General features: G+C 54.5%; 1 protein-coding gene across 29 annotated transcripts in view; it reads left to right on the plus strand.

Annotated features, from left to right (window-relative positions):
- The window catches only part of TTLL1 (TTL family tubulin polyglutamylase complex subunit L1), a 34627-nt gene that overhangs the window by 5929 nt on the left and 9030 nt on the right, over window positions 1–19668 (plus strand). For 4 of the 29 annotated variants that reach the window (XM_084955084.1, XM_084955075.1, XM_084955073.1 and 1 more), the window contains exons 3-8: window positions 5041–5157; window positions 8987–9195; window positions 11180–11360; window positions 12195–12329; window positions 13473–13611; window positions 17948–18091. In XM_084955084.1, the coding sequence (XP_084811210.1) occupies window positions 5045–5157; window positions 8987–9195; window positions 11180–11360; window positions 12195–12329; window positions 13473–13611; window positions 17948–18091 (921 nt within the window). In that variant the 5' untranslated portion in view covers window positions 5041–5044. Of the gene's footprint in view, window positions 1–777; window positions 820–936; window positions 1011–1641; window positions 1699–5040; window positions 5158–8223; window positions 8368–8986; window positions 9196–11179; window positions 11361–12194; window positions 12330–13472; window positions 13612–17947 lie in introns of those variants that run through there. The other 25 variants (XM_021091417.2, XM_084955076.1, XM_084955074.1 and 22 more) reach the window with 13 other exon arrangements.

Below are 19668 nucleotides of genomic sequence, written 5' to 3' on the forward strand. Positions count from 1 at the left end.
TCTGTCCCTGTGTCATCACAGGGCAGTCTGCCCGTGTGTGTCTGTGTCCACTTCTCCATCTCATAAGAGTATGTGTCACTGCGTTAAGGCCGGCCCGAAGGACCCCTTCACAACTGCAGGGACCCTCCTTCTGAATGAGCTCATGTTTACAGCTCCCCGGGTTGGGACTTCAGCGTATTTTTGGGGGTGGGGTGGGGCACAGTTCAACTCATGACATTTCCAGGGGAGCGACGAGGCAGGGTGAAAGGGTCTGCCCCGGGAACTTGTCCGCTCACTCCCGCAGCGAGGAGTCAGCCTTTGGCCCGCACGTGCCATGGGCTGGAGAGGACAGGGTCGGGCAGACGGACGGCGAGCTTTGCTGCAAATACGCACTCTTGACTCTGGAATCAGTGGGAAGAGAGGGAGACGGGCAACCAGGAGGGTCCCTCTCCTTGTGCTTTTATGGAAAGAATGGACATAAAGAGCTAAAGTGCAAGGAGGGAGGTTCCAAGGGCCAGCAGCAAGGCCAGGAGAGGCCTCCAGACGGTGCCGAGCAGGGAAATACTGACCGCAGTGACGGCGCTGAGGACGGCTCCCCACGGGAGGGGCCCTTGAGCTGTGCCCGGCGTGGCTGGTGGAGTTGGAGAGACGCAGTGGAGAAAGGGGTGCGGTGACATCCCGGGCACAGGTTCTCTGTGGGACAGGGCTGCACGGGGGCTGGAGCAGCAGTGGGGGTCCAGCCGCTCAGAAGGCTCTGCGGGAGCCAGTAAGTAATTAGCCCGGAGATTCTTGTCACAGCAGGAGCAGAGTCCAGAGCATCCTCCAGCGGGCCCTTGTCAGGTGAGAGACGCCGTCCACCGAGGGTTGTGGTTAGGCACCATTTGGCTGGGTTCACACACTGTCAGCATCTCGTGGTCTTGTGCTGTGTACATTTCATCTGTATTACTTTTATTTTAGGTAAGAAACCGAGGCAAGAGTGGGTGAAACTGAAGAGCGATTGGACGTTGCCGTTGGCCCCAGACGTACCTATGGTAGGTCTGGCCTGAGATGTTTGCCTTGGTGACCGCTTGTTTGCCGGGTGGAGGGAGCAGGGGCCTGGCAGGAAACCTCCCGTGCTTGCAGGCTCCATTTCCTGCTCAGGAGAGTGAGGCTGAGAATATGTGGAGTTTCCTGGTGGCTCAGTGAGTTAAGGATCTGACATTGTCACTGCTGTGTCTCGGTTCAGTCCCTGGCCTGGGAATTTTCATGTGCCGCAGGTGCAGCCAGAAAGAAAAAGGATGAGAATGTTTGCCCTGTCTGCCTTACTGGGTTTGGGCTCGTACCCCTGGGAGCATTTTGTGACTATTTGATTGATGTATTTTTATGAAGTACGGATGATTTACAGTGTTGTGTGAGTCTCAAGTGTACCGCGAAGCGGTACAGTTTTATATATATATATATATACACACACACATACTTTTTCAGATTCTTTTCCCTTATACTTCCCTGTGCTGTTCAGTAGGTCCTTGTTTTATTTTATTTTGGGAGGGATTTTACTAATATTTTTATTTATTTATTTTTAAAAATTTTATTGGGGTATACTTGATTTCCGGTGTTGTGTTAGTTTCAGGTATACAGGAAAGTGAATCAGTTATACATACACATATATTTATTCTTTTTCAGATTCTTTTCCCATGAAGGTTATTACAAAATATTGTGTAGAGTTCCCTGTGCTATATGGTAGGTCCTTCTTGGTTATCTATTTTATATATAGTAGTGTTTATATGGGTTTTTTTTTTTTTTTTGGCCGGGCCCATGTGGAAGTTCCTGGGCCAGGAATCGAACCTGAGCCACTGCAGCAAGGCAAGCCGCTGCGGTGACAACGCCAGATCCTTAACCCACTGAGCCACAAGAGAACTCCCAAGTAGCACGCATATGTTGATCCTAAACTCCTAATTTCCCCTCCCCATCCCCATTTTATGACTAAAGCACAGGAGTGTGAAGTACTGCCTGTATTATGTTGTGTCACTGCTTTTACCTCTGCGTCGTCCCCAGGTGGGAGTCCGTGATTGGTGTGAGGTCTCCCAGTAAGACTCAAGTCTGAATTGCCCAGTGTGAGCTGTGCAGCCTGGGTGGTTGGGGTGTGGCTGTTATCTGGCTGGAGGGGTGGTTCTCACCGAACCTGCTGTGTCTGCAGTTGGACTCTAGGGGGCAGAAGAGGAGCAGGAATCGTTGAGGATGCAGGGCTGTGCGGGCAGATACAGGCAGACCTCAGAGAGATTTGGGTCCAGACCATCCAGGAAACTGAATATCCCAATAAAGCAAGACACATGAATTTTTTAGCTTCCCGCCATGTATAAAAGTTATTTTACACTGTACTGCAGGCCGTACAGTACATTAGCAACTTATCTTAAAAATGCGTACATGCCTTAACTTGAAAATGCCGTACTGGTGGAGTTCCCGTCATGGCGCAGTGGCAGCAAATCCAACTAGGAACCATGAGGTTGCAGGTTCGATTCCTGGCCTCGCTCAGTGGGTTAAGGATCTGGCGTTGCCGTGAGCTGTGGTGTAGGTTGCAGACTCAGCTCAGATCCCGCGTTGCTGTGGCTGTGGTGCAGGCCGGCAGCTATAGCTGATTTGACCCCTAGCCTGGGAACCTCTATATGCCACCGGTGTGGCCCTAAGGAAGACAAAAGACAAAAAAAAAGCCTTATTGGTGTTTCTGTTTATGGCACAGTGGGTTAAGAATCTGTTGTTGCCACAGCTGTGACGTAGGTCGAAGCTGTGGCTTGGATTTGATCTCTGGCCTGGCCTGGGAACTTATATATGCTGTGGGCGTGGCACAAAACAAAACAAAACAAGCTTTATTGCGAAATGGTATCCATCGCTTGAGCCTTTGGTGAATTGCAGTAGTAACATCGACGCTCGCTGATCACAGTGTAATATACGTGTTCGTGATAATTACGTAGTAATGAAAAAGTTGGAAGGATTAGGAGAATAACCACAGTGTGACAAGGAGCAAGCGCTGTTGGAAAAAGGGCCTCCCAGCCCGTGGGGAGTCCGCTCCCGCGGTGCTGCTGCCATCATGTCCGGGCAGATCGTGACCTCCGTGTGGACGTGATTGCTGAGTTACCGCGCTTCCGTGGCCGTGGTGTGGCGCTTAGTTTGCAGAGAGCAGTTCCGTGTGTTCCTCACCTGACCCTGTGGGCATCGTCGTCATCCTGACGGCGGCCAAGTTCACAGAGGACAGGGGTGGGCTGCGTGGAGAGAGATGGCCCCTCAGAGCAGGGTCTCCCTGGGTTTGAATCAAGCCACACGACTCCGTCTAGTGTCTTCTTCCTCTTACCTCTGAGCCTCGGCTTCCTCGTGGATGAAATGGAGACGATGATGACGTCATAAGCTGTTTTTTGAGTGGCTCCTGGGTGCCATGGGCACTGTTCTGGATGCTTTCCGTGGATTCGCTCATTTCATCCTCATTCTAACCTATGAGATGGGTAGATACTGTTAGCCCCATTTTACAGGTTGGGGCAACAAGTTCAGAGAGGTTAAGTAACTTGCCCAAAGTCACACCGCTGGTCAAACCCAAGCTCTGGAGCCTAGGTTTGACCACAGTCCCGCCTCGATGGTACTGCCCGCCGTGCTGGGCAGCGCGAGGAGGGAGTGAGCCGCCACTGCCGCTGTGTGGAAGCGCCCGAGCTCCGCCTGGTGGATTCCGCCATAGAAGCGCCTTCTCCTTGCCTCTCCCAAGGCAGCACGTCCCTCTGTGTCCATCTCCACACCGCATGCCTTTTCTGCCCTGTTCAGTTGCCCCAGAGGTGAATCTATTACAAGTTCACGCAGGAGGTGCCTCTTTATGGAGGGCCCTCAAGGCTCTTTGAGTGCCCTGCCTGGCTTCTTCTTTCTTTTTATCCTCTCTCTCTCTCTTTTTTTTTTTTTTTTTTTTTTTTTTTTTGACCATGGTGTGCAGCAGCTTGATGTGGGATCTCAGTTCCTGGATCAGGGATTGAACCCAGGCTGCAGCGGCAGAATTGCTGCATCCTAACCACTAGACCAGCAGGGAGCTCCCTCCCCTGGCTTTCAAGCCTGGTTCTTCACAGAAGCCCTTCTTCCTGAAAGCCCTTCACCTTCTGCGAATGTGTACACAGAAGCGTAACAGGTGCACCCTTCTCTGGTTGGAGCTGGGGTGGGAGGCCGCCGGAATCGTGGGCTGCTCAAGCTGTTTGAAAACCAGAATCCAAAGGAGGAAACAGGTCCAGAAAGGCCCCATAACTTGCTCTAGGTCGCATGGCGGTACTGGCAGGCCTGGGACCATAGTCCCTCATTCTCTCTGAATGGAGCATCCCCTCCATGCCAGGCACGGTGCCAGGCCCTGGGCACAAAGTGGTGAGGAGGAAACCTATCTCCTGCCCTTGAGCAGAGACAGAGCTGCAGGGACACTGGGGGCCATGTACCTGGTCTGGAGAGTTTGAGCATCTTTGTGGAGGAAGTGGCATTCACGTAGACTGGCAGGTGAGCAGGAGGTAGCTTTGCCAGGCAGAGAGGGAGGCGGAACACTGCCGGCAGAGCTACCCAGCATGTGCCAAGGCCCTGAGGTAGAAGAGAACGTGGGCAGAGAAGTCACACTGGAGCTGCACCTGCCGGCCTATGCCACAGCCACAGCAACGAGGGATCCTAGCCTCATCTGCGACCTACACCACAGCTCACAGCCATGCCGGATCCTTAACCCACTGAGCGAGGCCAGGGATCGAACCCTCATCCTCATGGATTCTAGTCGAGTTTGTTACTATTGAGCCACGATGGGAACTCCCCAGCTGAGGTTTTGGACTGGGAGATTTCTCCTGGGGGGCGTCCTGTCCGTAGGAGGGGGTTGAGCAGCATCCTCGCCTCTGCCCACTAGATGCCAGAAGCATCCCCCTCTCCCAGGTGTGACAGTCAGAATGCCTCCAGGTGTCCCCTGGGGGGTGCCTCCCCCCGGCCGAGCCCCGCAGGGGACCGCAGCTCCCCATGTGTGGAGGCCTCCTTGGGGTGAGGGAGGTGGATGAAGTGTCCTGGCTCTGAGACGTCCTGGGTCGTCTCTTCCAGGACGATGGCGGGAAAAGTGAAATGGGTCACTGACATCGAGAAGTCGGTGCTGATCAACAACTTCGAGAAGCGAGGATGGGTGCAGGTGACGGAGAGCGAGGACTGGAATTTCTACTGGTGAGTGTGTGCCCAGCCCGCAGCTCCAGTGGTGAGTGTGTGCAAGCCCCGGAGTTTCCGAGTTTTCCAGAGCCTGTGCCTTAGAAGCCTTGACTGCCGCTGCGGGAACAGGTCGTCCCTGCCCTGGGCTGCCTCGGGCACATCCTCATCCCCAGGCACAGGGTGGGCACGGGAGAAGGCCCCGGTTGGGGTCCGGGCTGCGGTGTCCCACTCTCTGTTCATCTCCCTGGGGCACGAAGTCCGTGCAGCCGAGTGTGGTTGCTGCCGCGGGAGTCCGGGTGGAAGGGAGAGCCCACCCCCGCCTCCGGGCCGTGCTGTCCCAGGGGTGCCCCGCTGCCCAGCACCGCCACCGCTTCCGGGAGGTCAGCGTCCTGAGGGTGCTGGTGGGACTAGCTGAGAAGCCCCTGAAAGGCGAGTTCACCTAGGAGCAGACACGCGGCGTGGGGGCCCTGAGTCCCGGCCGGTGCCCCACTCAGCCAGGAGCCCCGGGGTCCCGGACCCCCGGCCCCGCTCCCCGCTCCTCCTCAGGGAGGCCTGTGTCCTCCTCCCCCCGACCTGGGCCAGCCCTGCCCGGGCAGCCTGCGGGTTCCCAGGGGGCTCCTCGCCCAAGTGTACCTCTGGCCTCTGCAGCGCCCGGGGCCTGAGCACTGCAGTGAACCTCTGAGGGCCTTTCTCACCCTGGACATCCGCTGCCACCCGAGACTCAGTGTCCCTGCTGCTGCCTGGAGAGACGTCCCTCGGCCTCTCTCTGCCACTCCCCTGCCCCCCCCCCCCCGCCCAGTACCGCACATCTTCCGCCTTTGACCTTCCCAGACTGTCTTTTACACCGTCGTACATGCTGTGCTTTCTGCCCCCACTCAGCCCACCCTTTGGGGTGCATCCAGGGGTTCATGTCTGGCCCTGGAGCCAGAGCCCTGCGTGGCCTTAGCGCTGGCTCCTCCACTGCTGTGTGGCCTTTGGCAAAGGACTTGACCTCTCTGTACAAATACAGTTGTTTGGAGTTTCAGTGTAGCAGTGGAGCGCAGACCTCGGGGCAGTGGCTGGCATGCAGACCCCTGGGCAGACCCCGGGACAGCTGCCGTCGCTGTCCCGGGTGCACCAGCACACCTGCCCCGGCAGCCACCTCTGCCTCTCATGGCCTCCCAGGTGTCCTGGCAGCAAACGCCCAGTTCTGTGCTTCGTGCTTTCCCCGCCTGTCCCTTCCTCAGGTGTCACTGCGAACCCCTGGAGAGGGAGGACCTCGCTTCTCAGCCTCCCTAGAGCCTGGCTGGGCCTGGGCCCAGAGTGGGCGCCCAGCCTGCAGCTCCAGTGGTGAAAGGATGGCCCTAGTTTTGCTCCTGACAGCAGCGAAGTCGCCTGCCCTTTAAACAGCAAGGTCCTTCCAGGAGCAAGGGATGCAGTTGGTGGCGGGGTGGGGGGAGTTTAAGGAGTGGGTCGGCACCTGCTTTCTTCTCCGAGGCAACGTGAAGTACTTCACCCAGAGCCCTGTCTCACGGGAGGTCTGAAGGGAAGCCCAACACAACAGTGTTCTGTCCTTGCCGTCTGGGGTCCCGCTGCCCGTGCCATGCGCCCAGCAGAACGCAGTGCGATTTCAGCTTCTCCGGGGGGTGGGGGGGGTCAGGTTGGGAGGCACTGAGTGCTCCCGTCTTCATGCCAAGAAGCATTTTGGAGCTGTTCTTTTTCTTTCTTTCTTTTAAAGGCCGTCACCCACTGCATATGGAGGATCCCAGGCTAGGGGTTGAATTGCATCTGCAGCTGCCGGCCTACACCACAGCCACAGCCACACCAGATCCTTAACCCACTGAGCGAGGACAGGGATTGAACCCATATCCTCATGGATACTAGTTGGATTCATTTCCACTGTGCCATAATGGGAACTCCTTGGAGCTATTTTTCACACACACACAAACACACAAAAGAATAAGAGAGAAGAAAAAAGCTAAGCATATGATAACCTTGGCTATTTGATATCTTGAGAGCTCGTGTTTAAAGCACTGTCAGGTCTCAACCATTGGTTAGGGAAAACTATTGAAAACAACTAAATGTTAAACGCTTGGGGAAGGTAAATACATCAACCAGGTGGATTATGGTGCAGCCATTAGAAGAATTACGGTGATTATAACGCAGTTTGGGAAACTGCATAACTCTCCTAAGTGTGAGGAAAAACATATTGTGCGGTGGTAGTTGTTTTTGGACACCAGCTCTGCAGAAACAGCTTGCCCGTGGCCAGGGGGTAGAAGCGGGCGTGAAACGTGTAAGCGGACCGTGCTGAGGGGTGCGCGTCATCTGTTGCCAAACTGATGGTCCGTAACAAACACCACCAAACTCAGGGGCCTAAAACAACAACCCTTTTTTTATTGCCCGTGGCTTTATGGGCTTGGCCGAAGGGTTCTTGTGCGCTGGCCGGGCTTCGCTGGTCCTGCCTGGGCTCACTCATGCATCTGCTGGCCCCTGGCGGGTCAGCCGGGCCTCGGCTGGCCTGGGAGGCCCTTGCGCAGGGGCTTCTCTCCGCTGACCCTCACATCCCTCCAGCCGGCCAGCCGGGCCTTGTTCTCGTGGTATCTGGGGCCCAACAGGGAGGGGGCAGCTCTCAGGGCCTCGAAGGGCTAGTCTCAGAAATGGCACCCATTCTTCTCGGCCGAAGAGAGGCACTCATCGGGTCAGCCCGAATTCAAGAGGAAATTTAGTGTACCTCCTCGTAGGAGCTGCCCCCTCGTGGCGTGGGATGTGGAAACGAGCGGGGTGGAGAATTGGGACGTTTGGCCAGCAGCCTACATAGTGGGTGGACGTTTGTCTATTACAAAGGGTCCTCTGCTCCGTGGAGAAGGGCCTGATGCCAGGCCCCAGGAAGAAGCCCGCAAGGGGAGCTTGGAAGGGCTTGTCCTGCGGGAGAGCGAGGACGTTGAGGATGGCGGGAGTCGAGTCAGTGAGACTCGGAGAGGAGTTCCCCGATGGCCTAGTGGTTAAGGATCCGGCATCATCACTGCTGTGGCGTGGGTCTGATCCCCGGCCTGGAAACTTGGTAGCTGGCGTTGGGTGATCACTCTGCTGTGGTTGTTAACCCAGAGCACAGCTCGTCACTCGCTGAGGACGGCAGGGAGGCACGTTGAAAACCGACGAAGGGAAGACTCGAACACTCACACGGTCTCTCCCGGATTGTTGCTGAAGCCCTTCTGTCCTGCTGCTCCGAGGGCCTAGCGGGGATGCCAGGTGGGCGGGGAGGCTGGCTTTTCTAGAGGTTGAGGAACTGTTTCTCTTTCAACTCTCATTTCACTGGAAGCCTCACGGTTGAGCTGGCCTGTCAGTGTCCCCAAGAATATTAAGCACTGACTCAGGGTCCTTAAATAACCCCTAGGATTTGGGCCTTAAGGGGCCCCTGTTCTTTCCGACTTGGGGTGCACATATTGAATCAGTGTTTCCTGGAGTTCCCTCTGTGGTGAAGTGGGTTCAGGATCTGGCATTGCCACAAGTGTAGCGTAGGTTATGCCTGTGGCTTGTGTTCGATTCCTGGCCCAGGAACTTCCATATGCGGTGGCTGCAGCTGAAAAAGAAAAAAAGTTTCCTGACTTCAGAGTCTGAGGGAGTCTGTCTTTCATTAGTTTGTTATCAATAATCGATGTTATCATGAACTAGTAAGCACTTACTAAGCATCTGCTCTGTGCCATCTGTGCCAGAGAGTGCGAGTGCAGCTGATCCAGGCACAGAGTCGGCCAGTCCCGCCTCGGGCGGGTCCGATACCGACACTGGACACACATCCAGGGCTGCTGTGGGTCCACACGGACACCCTCGGAGCTGTCGTCCCGCACGTCCCTCTGTGCTTCTTTTCCAGGATGAGCGTGCAAACCATCCGCAATGTTTTCAGTGTGGAAACTGGCTATCGGCTCTCGGACGACCAAATCGTCAACCATTTCCCAAACCACTATGAGCTGACGCGGAAGGATCTGATGGTGAAGAACATCAAGCGGTACCGGAAGGAGCTGGAGAAGGAAGGGAGCCCCCTGGCGGAGAAGGACGAAAGTGGGAAATACCTCTACCTGGGTTCGTGCTCCTTCCACTGGCCTTAGGTTTTCAACAACAGCGGAGGGTTTTTGTTTTTGTTTTTTTTTTTCACTTCAGCAGCACGGGGCACGAGGTGGCGACTGTTGGTGTTGATGGATGAACGTGTTCGTGCAAGTTGTCGCTGCCCCCTTTCATTCCAAGTGTCTCCAGAAAGAGGGGTGCGGTGGGTGGGGGGTGGGGATGGTCAGCTTTGGCATCTGAGTTTGTGTGAGTGCCCTGGGCATGTGCCCAGGAGGAGGGGACGGGTCCCAAGCTGCAGACTGCCAGGAGGGGTCACTGCTGCCCAGCAGAGCTGGGGGAGAGCATGCTGGGCTGTTGGAGGGGTTCAGAATCCCTTTGCACACCTGGGCAAAATTACCTAAGTGACCTCTCCAGGCCTCAGTTTCCTCATCCGATAAATGGGAATGGTGACAGTACTACCTCGTGCACAGGTTGCTGTGAGGATTAAATGATCCAGGTTTGTAAAGTACTTAGCACACAGCTAAAAGAGAGAAAGCATGACAAGAAGACTTTTGAGATAATAAAGGTTCAGTTCCAGACCAAAGTAAAGCGAATACCTCAGTAAAGCAAGTCACAGGATTTTATTTTGCTTTTCTAGCTCATATAAAAGTTATTATTATTATTATTATTTTTTTTTGCCTTTTCTAGGGCCGCACCTGCGGCATATAGAGATTCCTAGGCTAGGGGTCTAATCAGAGCTGCAGCTTCCAGCCTACGCCGGAGCCACAGCAATGTGGGATCCGAGCCATGTCTGCAACCTACACCACAGCTCACGGCAACGCCGGATCCTTAACCCACTGAGTGAGGCCAGGGATCAAGCTCGCAACCTCATGGTTCCCAGTTGGATTCGTTAACCACTGCGCCACGACGGGAACTCCTAGTTCATATAAAAGTTATGTTTACACTGTACTACAGCCTCTCAGGTGTGCAATAGCATCATATCTTTCAAAAAAAACAGTACATATACTTTGTTAAATTTAAAATTTTTTTTGGCTGCTTCGGCATCAAGTGAAAGTTCTCAGGCCAGGGACTGAACCCCATGGCACAGCAGCAACTGAGTCACTGTGTTGACAACGCCAGATCCTTAACCCACTGCATCACAAGAGAACTTTTTTTTTTTTGCTTTTTAGGGCCACACTTGTGGCATATGTAAGTTCCCAGGCTAGGGGTCGAATCAGAGCTATAGCTGCTGGCCTACACCATGCCATAGCAACACAGGATCTGAGCCCTGTCTGTGACCTACACCATGGCTCACGGCAACACCAGATCCTTAACCCACTGCGTGAGGCCAGGGATCGAACCTAAAACCTCAAGGTTACTAGTCAGATTCGTTTCCAGGACGCCACAATGGGAACTCCAAGAACTCCTTTTTAAATTAAGGTACATACAATTGTTCTCATGTGGCGCGTAGCGGGTTAAGGACCCAGTGTTGTCACTGCTGTGGCACGGGTTCGATCCCTGGCCCAGAAACTTCCACATGCCGCAGGTGCAGCCAAAAAAAAAAAAGGAAGAAAAAGAAACTTTATTGCTAAAAGAATGCTAACCATTATCTGAGCCTTCAGCAAGTTATATGTATTTTTTGCAATAGTGACATCAGAGATCACTGACCACCGATAGATCACCCTAACAAACACAATGAAGAAGTTTGAACTCCTATGAGAATGACCAAAATGTGACATAAAGACACAAAGTGAGCAAATGGTCTTGGAAAAATGGTGCTGATAAACTTGCTCTCTGGCAGGTTGTCACACACCTCACCTCGTAAAAGGTGCAGGGTCTGCAAAGCACGTCAAACGAGGGGTGCCTGTGTTGTTCGGAGTCCACGGCAGAAGCCCTTGCTCCTCGCGATGCTGGGCGGGGGCGTGGGGGAAGGAAACAGGCCCCGAAAAGGCAGTGGTGGTGTTTTTCGGCCCGTGGCCCCTGTTGGGCGGGCTCACTGTTGTCCCCTCGTTGTTACCCTCAGACTTTGTCCCGGTCACCTACATGCTGCCCGCCGACTACAACCTGTTTGTGGAGGAGTTCCGGAAAAGCCCCTCCAGCACCTGGATCATGAAACCTTGTGGCAGAGCCCAGGGCAAGGGTATCTTTCTGATCAACAAGCTCTCGCAGATCAAAAAGTGGTCCCGGGACAGCAAAACCTCTTCGTAAGTGGGGGGGGCACGTTGCGCATGTTTCTGGCAGCTTCCCCGTGTCCTCTGTCTTTTGCCCACGGCCAGGGGGGCCTCACCTGCTTTTCCAGGTGTGCAGCCTTTGTCCAGGTGTACACGTGGTGGCAGGGCAAGACTCTGCAGCCACGATAGCGCCGCCAGCCGTGGAATCCCACCTGGGGATGGCGCGGAAGGCAGCGTGAGGTCCCAGGAGCCTCGCGGGCTGCTTTGTTCTGGTTGTTGGGGGCAAACCCATCCACTCCTGGTGTTTCCCGCGGCAGCGGAGCGCATCTTAGCACCCGGTGCCTGGGCTTGAACCCAGTCTGGCACACGCCTCCGGGTGAATTTTGCTGTGTAGACTGTAGTTCTTCATCAGGGTGAACTGGGGACATGAAGCGCGGCAGCCTCAGGGCCGAGGTGGGGATGGGACAGCTGTGTGCGTGGCCAGGACAAGGGAGATGAGGCGGCAGTCAGCCTGGTCTCCTCCCTGGGCTGGGGCCTCCTGGCAACTGAGGATGCCAGGGGCTTCAGTCCGAGGCTCGCTTCGCCTCTGCGAGGCCCTTAACTGCAGGAAATGCCCGGAGGCCACGTCCATGCCAACCTTTCCTGGTGGGGTGATGGCTCTGGCTGGCGTTCCCAGGAGTGGCAGGGCTGCCTCCCATGCCCTGCATTTAAGCCTGACTGCATGATGCCAGCCCGCCCGCCCCAGGGGCACCTGCGGGTTCCACCTCCCCCCATCTTCTCCCCACCCCCACCCCCAGGCGGCCTCTCACCTAATGAGAGGCAGGGAGCCTGGCACCAGCCGACCCGAGACCTCTGGTCTTTGCCCAGGTTCGTGTCTCAGTCGCCCAAGGAGGCCTACGTGATCTCTCTGTACATCAGCAACCCGCTCCTCATCGGCGGCAGGAAGTTCGACCTGCGCTTGTACGTCCTGGTGTCCACGTACCGCCCCCTGCGCTGCTACATGTAAGAGCCGGGCTTTCCCTCCCGTCCTGGAGACGGTGCTTTGACGCGATGCCCCCGCTCCTCGGTGCCCTTGCGAGGGTCGGTCACGCTCACCAAGCCTGGCATGTGTTCCCTGGTGACCGCGATGGTAGTTTTGATGCTAATGTGAGTCCGAAAAATAAAAAGAGGCTTATTCAGGATTTCTTGCTGTACCATCATGGCGCAGCGGAACCGAATCCGACTAGGAACCATGAGGTTGCAGGTTCGATCCCTGGCCTCGATCCGTGGGTTAAGGATCCGGTATTGCTGTGAGCTGTGGTGTAGGTCACAGACACAGCTTGGATCTGGTGTTGCTGTGGCTGTGGTGTAGGGCTGTTGGCTACAGCTCCGATTAGACCCCCTAGCCTGGGAACCTCCATATGCAGTGGGTACAGCCCTAAAAAGAAAAAAAAAGACAAATTAAAAAAAAAGAGTTCTTGCTGTGGTGCTCTGGGTTAAGGATCCACCTTGTCTTTGTGGAGGCACGGGTTCAATCCCTGGTCCAGTGTTGCCCCAGCTTCGGCGTAGGTCACAGCTCTGGCTCGGATTCGATCCCTGGCCTGGGAACTTCCATACGCCCTGGATGCGGCCCCAAAAGAAAAATAAAAAAACCTTTTAACCTGGCAAAAGTACTCAGTGAAAGAAGCCAGATACGCAGACGCAGATGTGTTGTACAATTCTGTTTATGTGACACGCCCAGAAGAGGCAAAACATTGTAGAGACAGGAAGTAGATTAGTAGATTAGGGTCGGCCCAGCCCTGGGGTTGGGAAGCTACTGCTGGTGGTCACAGGGCTTGTTTGGGGTGACGCAGATGTTATCCGGTTGATAGTGGTAGTGGTTGCACACTCTGAACATGCTGGAAAGCAATGGATGCGTTACATGGCACATGAATTACATCTTAATAAAGCTGCTGTATAAAACCATAACAAAATTTAAAAAGCAGTGCTTTAAAAAGTGTAAAACAGGAGTTCCCTGGTGGTGCAGCAGGTTAAGGATCTGGTGTCATCACTGCCGTGGCGCAGGTTCGATCCCTGGCCCAGGACATGCAAAAAAAAGTTTAAAACAAAGAGAGCAGCTCTTTTCAGTGAACAAAAGTGTTATGTTTTGTTTATGTCTGTCCTCAGAGTCTTGAGCTCACCTGGATTCCCCCTTAGGTACAAACTCGGGTTTTGCCGCTTTTGCACCGTGAAGTACACCCCCAGCACCAGTGAGCTGGATAACATGTTCGTTCATCTCACCAACGTTGCCATTCAGAAACACGGGGTAAGCGTTTCTTTTCTTTTCTTTTCTTTTCTTTTTTTTTTTTTTTTTTTTTGTCTTTTTGCTATTTCTTGGGCCGCTCTCGCGGCATATGGAGGTTCCCAGGCTAGGGGTCTAATCGGAGCTGCAGCCACCGGCCTACGCCAGAGCCACAGCAACGTGGGATCCAAGCCGCGTCTGCAACCTACACCACAGCTCACGGCAACGCCGGATCGTTAACCCACTGAGCAAGGGCAAGGACCGAACCCGCAACCTCATGGTTCCTAGTCAGATTCGTTATCCACTGCGCCACGACGGGAACTCCTAAGCGTTTCTTTTCATCTGGGCTTCAGGAAACGGACCACCTTTGTGGGTTTCTTTCCTCTTCTACTTGCAGGCGGGGGCGAGGGGGTGTAGAGCTTGGGTTTACGATGCCCGGCACTGATGGGCAGGGGGAGCCCCAGGCATCCAGTGTGGTCGTCCTGAGCCTCACACCTGAATTCCAGCCTGGGGTGGGGGCGGGCACTTGGAGAAAGTCCCGCATTCAAGCCCTGTCTTTCTAGGTTTCTGACCTTGGGCAAGTTCGTTGACTCTCAGAGCTGGGGTGTCTCCAGCTGTAACAGGAGGGTGTGTATATGCATATCCACACCATCCACGCGTATGTAACATATAATAGCATAGAACACATATGTGATAACATGTAATATTATTGTCTTAAGAGGCTGTTGCGAGGATTACGAGGGAGGACTTAATCAATCACTGAATCGTAGACCAGACTCTCGATGGAGCATCATCCGGGTTGGTCCGGTGCCAAGTGCTGGGGCTACAGTCCTGAGCCTTTGGCCTCTTCTCTCATGGAGCCTAAAGCCTGTGGGTGGGGGAAGTCACCCTGTAATCCCATGGTGACCGTGTCGCCCCAGACTGAGGTTGAGGATGCAGACCCAGGAGAGCCTGGAATGAAAGCAGCCCTGGTCCGGGTGTTGGGAGGCTGGCCAGCACAAGTGGGCCTGAGCAGAGACCTCCAGTCTGAGCAGGGGTTCCCCAGGTGGAGGTGGGGAAAGAATGTTCTAGCAGAGAGTGCAGTGGTGCTGAGCCCCGTGGTGGGAAGGAGCCCTGCAGAGGCTGGACGGAGTCAGAGCAGCTGGAGCCCAGACGAAGGCGGTGGAGTTGAGGGACCTGGAGGGCCAGCGAGGGCCACAGGACATGGGGGCTTCTCCGCAGGCTTTGGGGCTTCAGTCCTCCTAACCCGCAGGTCCCGAGGGTTCTTTTCCTTAGAAAGCCTCTTTGTTTGCATCTTGCTTGAATGGAAGCCTGAATACCCTGGTCTTTTTTATAATTTGAGTAGAAAAAGGGTAAATTTGGAGAGAGGACGACGTTTTTAATTTATATTATTTTTAGGGCCGCACCCGCGGCATATGGAAGTTCCCAGACTAGGGGTCGAATCGGAGCTGTGGCCGCTGGCCTACACCACAGCCACAGCAATGTGGGATCCGAGCGTGTCTGTGACCTACACCACAGCTCATGGCAACGCCAGATCCTTAACCCACTGAGCGAGGCCAGAGATCGAACCTGCGTCCTCATGGATGCTAGTTGGGTTTGTTACCGCTGAGCCACGACGGGAACCGCAGAACAAATTTTTGAGGGACCTACTGAAGGGTTTGGTCAGACCAGCTGGGCTCAGTCCCACGTCCATCACTTACCCTCCATGAGACTTGGGCAAGTCACCCCGCCTCCCTCTCAAGCAGGAGCCCTGGTTTTTACCTTGCTGGTTGTGAAATGACAGGGGCCACCACTTACTGAGGGTGGCAGCTGTCTTCGGTGTGAGGCCGACCCTGGTTCCCCGCCCATCAGGTTTTCGTGAGAGCATTGTCATTCCAAGGTTCACAGTTCGAGGCGAAGGGGTGACTCGGCCAAGACCTTAGCTGTAAAAATTGGGAAAATGCTCTTTCAGGTGACACAGCCCAAAACTTACCAGCCATTTGGAGAAAGCTGGACAGTGACATCAGAGACTTGGGAGCAAGTAGCACATTTCATGAAGTGTGGGTGGGGGCCGGGGAGTGACAGTGACCGACCTCAAGTTCCCTTGGTGTCCTGACGACACTCCCGGTGTGTTGGCCTGCAAAGCTGCCTCCACATGGGGGTGCCAGACGAAAATTGGGAGGGTCCCCTTTGACGGGCCTTCTCAGGACATCAGCCGCTGGGTCACCCTTTCCGTGATCAAGAAACAGAAACCATTTTTTTTTTAATGACAGAGAGCAGAGGCAGTGCTTTAGCCCGCATCTCGCCCTGCACCAGAGACAGCAGCGCTTTCCATACCGGTCCTGTTTGCAAATGCTTTGCTTTCTGACTAAGAAGGTGCTTCTTCTGAGAAACCTCCGTTTCAGCCTTGAACGAAAGCTTATGGCTCTAGTTTAGCACCGCATAGAAAATAGATGTTATACTGAACACGACTGTGTGCAGCCGTGGCTGTGCCCGTCCGTCGAGTCCCAGGGGCAGAGGGCCACCCCGCACTCTGGGGCAGGATGACAAGACAGTTCCCTGCCCCCAGGAAGCTCAGAATCCAGCTGCAGTGAGGGGCAGATCGGCAGGAGACCTGGTGCTGCTTTGGGGGTGCCTGAGTGGGGGTGGGGTGCAGGTGCGGGAGGCTGCGTTAACCCCGACTCCCTGGAGCGGAGCGGAGGATGAGGCAGAGGAGGAGACGAAAGGGCAAGGGCGGGGCCTGAAATGCGGCAGTGTTTGCAAGTTGATATGATAAAAATGTTCTGAGATAATTCTGATAAAAGCCCCGTCCAAAAAAGAGATGTTTATCCTGCTTTTTGTATCTATGTGCATGCGTGTGTAAGGCTGGGTTTTTTTTTTATAAAGTGTATACTTTATGCCTCTAGCGCCTTTTTTTTTTTTTTTTTAAGTAAACACATTTTTCTTGATAGAACAGAACATCTGTGACTGGATAAGGAAGAGTATTGCTGGACATTTAGCCTGGTTTTGTCCCGAAACTGCTTTGGGGGATGCAAACACTGAGTGATGTATTTGAGAGCCCATTTCAGGGGAACAAGCTTGGGCGGGCACCTCATCTAATAAGAATTGATGTGTAAAAGGAATTTGTCTCTGACCCTGAAGGAGTGTTTTTGTAGCTAATTCTCTGTTTCTATTTGTAAACAGAGTCTGCTCTGGGGCCGTGATGGGGTCCCGGATGTTGGTTATTAGGCTGGTTTTGTTTTGGTTGACAGCTCTCAGCTTTGCACTCAGAAAGTGAAATCCCCGTCTCATAACTTTCTGACATACTTCAGTATTTTCTAAGCTTTCTGCCTCCAAAAGGGACAGTGTGGGGAGAACATTAGACTGTTGAGGGCAGAGAAATAGCGCACGGAACTGGCTTCGGAAAACTCGGGCTAAGGTCCAGCCCTGTGGCAGCCAGGATGAAGCTTTTCTGAGCTCGTCTTCTCCGAGAGATGGGACATTGTGAGCGATACTGTGGTGTGGGGCTCTTAAACCACAGGCGTGTCCCAGCTCACGCCCAGCTGGGCTTCTGGGGAAGCAGAGGCAGAGATGAGCATGCGGGAGGGAGGTTTGCTGGGGCAGGAGGTCAGGAGCAGCAGCAGCGGGGGGTGGAGGGGAGTGGGACCCGACGGGGGGATGTTCAAGTCTGGCTGCAGTGTGGCAGGGGCCCCAGCCCACCCCAGGGGGGAAGCCGGAGACAAGACCCTGGCACCAGCCCATCGCTGCCCGAGGAGACCTGGACTGGGCAGGTCCTTTAGCCGAGGGCAGCTCCCAGGAGGGTCTTTGCTGGAGGAATGAGAGCCTCGGTCTCGAAGGGGTCAGGGGTGGGACTCCACAGCCTCAGCCGTGAGGGTAAGTCAACTCTGAGAAGACCAGAGTCGAGTGCAGTCGGCCCTCGGTATCTAAGGGTGCCATATCTGTGGATTCAGCCACCTGTGAATCCACACTATTTGGGGACAAAGACAATCCTAGAAAGTTCCAGAAAGCAAAACTTGAGGTTAGTGCTTGATGGCAACTGTTTACAAAGCGTTTGTGTTGTATTTACAACTATGTACGTGGTTCTTGTATCATGTTAGGTATTGTACATAATCAGAGATAATTTACAGTGCAGGGCAGATGCCGAGGGTGTGTGGAAGCAGATACTCCGCCACTCTATGTAGGCGACTTAGGCACCCGAGAACTTCGGAGTCCTAAGGGGGTCCTGGAACCGTCCGCTGCGGATACCGAGGGGCGACTGCATTTTAAGGACGCGCAGGTGTGGGAGGCCCAGAGCCCCGGGGCCGCCCCAGGCGGGGGAGGCTGAGAGCAGGGGCAGGTTCCTCGCCTGCACTGCCCGGCCCGCCCCCTTTCCCGTCGCCAGGAGGACTACAACCACATCCACGGGGGCAAGTGGACGGTCAGCAACCTGCGGCTCTACCTCGAGAGCACCCGCGGCAAGGAGGTGACCAGCAAGCTGTTCGACGAGATCCACTGGATCATCGTGCAGTCTCTGAAGGCCGTGGCCGTGAGTCCCGGGAGCTTCGGGGGTGGGCAGGGGCGGAGAGCGCCGGGGAGGCAGTGCAGACCTGGCCAGGGTGTGGGATTTGGGGGTGCTTGCTCTTTTGCTAAAAGTATCTGTTTTTACAGTGCCACCTCTTACGCATCTGCAGGGGCCACGGGGTTCCAGGAGGGGAGGGGCCCGGCTCGGGCTGCTGCTCTGCAGCCTCGGCCAGAACCTCTGCAGACATGCGGGTGGTGCTGTCAGCTCAGCTCTTCTGCTCCTCTGAGCCGATGATGAAAATTTTGGCCTAAGCTGATGTTTTGGAGATGGACTGCCCGCAGCCTCCTTATTCTTAGGCTTCCTGCTTTGCTGTTTCAGAGACACTTAGGGCTCTCTCTCTCTTTTAACCTCAAGTCTGTTTGCAGCTCTGGGTTTATTTCACTGTTCTAAAACAGTTGCTCGTCTGTTTTTGTGTTTCGTCTTGTTTTGTTTTTTGCTGTGCCTGCGGCATATGAAAGTTCCCGGTCCAGGGATCAAACCCATGCCACAGCAGCGACCTGAGCCGCTGCGGTGACAACCTGACAGTGCCAGATCGGTAACTCAGAGCACAAGGGAACTCCTATTTTCAGAAGAAAAGAAAAGAATAAACCCCGGAGCACTATTTTTAGTGCAGAGGCTGGTGGCCAGGTGGCAGTGGGTGCCCACACACTTGGAGTTGAGGGCTGTGAAAAGAGCCTCGCTTCACAAAGCTGGGAACCTGTGACATTGCTGTTCTAGAGAAAGTATGTGATGTGCGTTTGACAGCGAGGTGGGAGTGTGTGAAAATATTTCTGTGAAACCTTCCTAGGGGAAGAGTAAGGCCCTCTCTCCCATTTTTATTTTATTTTATTTTTTTAATACCTATACCTGCCGCATATGGGAGTTCTCAGGCTGGGGATCAAACCTGTGCTGCCACTCACCAGGTCCTTAACCCACTGTGCCCCAGCAGGAACTCCCCATTTTTATCTTGGAAAACTGCCAACTGACACTGATTCTCTTGTGTGGGAAAAGCTTTGTCAAAACAACCTTGTCAAGAAAATTACGGGCAGGCTAGGGGTCGAATCCGAGCTGCTGTTGCCGGCCTATACCACAGCCACAGCAACTCAGGATCCAAGCCACGTCTGCGACCTACACCACAGCTCACGGCAATGCCAGATCCTTAACACACTGAGCAAGGCCAGGGATCCAACCTGCATCCTCATGGATACGGGTCGGGTTCGTTACCCCTGAGCTGTGTCGGGAACTCCAGCTTCCCTGTGTCTCGAGTTGAGCTCTTCCTGTTTCACAGAGTCTAATGAGGTGGCAGTGCCTCCAGGCCACGTCTCTGGCTTCCAGGGAGAACCAGCGGGGGCAGAAACCCAGGGTCTAGTTGGTCTAGGTAACCGCTGGAGAGATCCATCACAGGGGCCACGTTTCACATTTCCTACCTCCCGTCTGGAACCTTGATGGCTTTGTGGGGATCACGGGGGGATGTGTGGGGAGTCCTGGGCTCAGAGCTCAACCAGCAAGTTGGCCCAATCGCTTGGCCTGCGTAGGCCTGGTGGGTCCCCTCTGCGAAGTTG

Source organism: Sus scrofa, chromosome 5, assembly GCF_054392235.1.
Source record: "Sus scrofa isolate SSC_HxYL_T2T_F1_AM1 chromosome 5, Sscrofa_HxYL_maternal_Yorkshire_Landrace_v2.0, whole genome shotgun sequence".
Lineage (NCBI taxonomy): Eukaryota > Metazoa > Chordata > Mammalia > Artiodactyla > Suidae > Sus > Sus scrofa.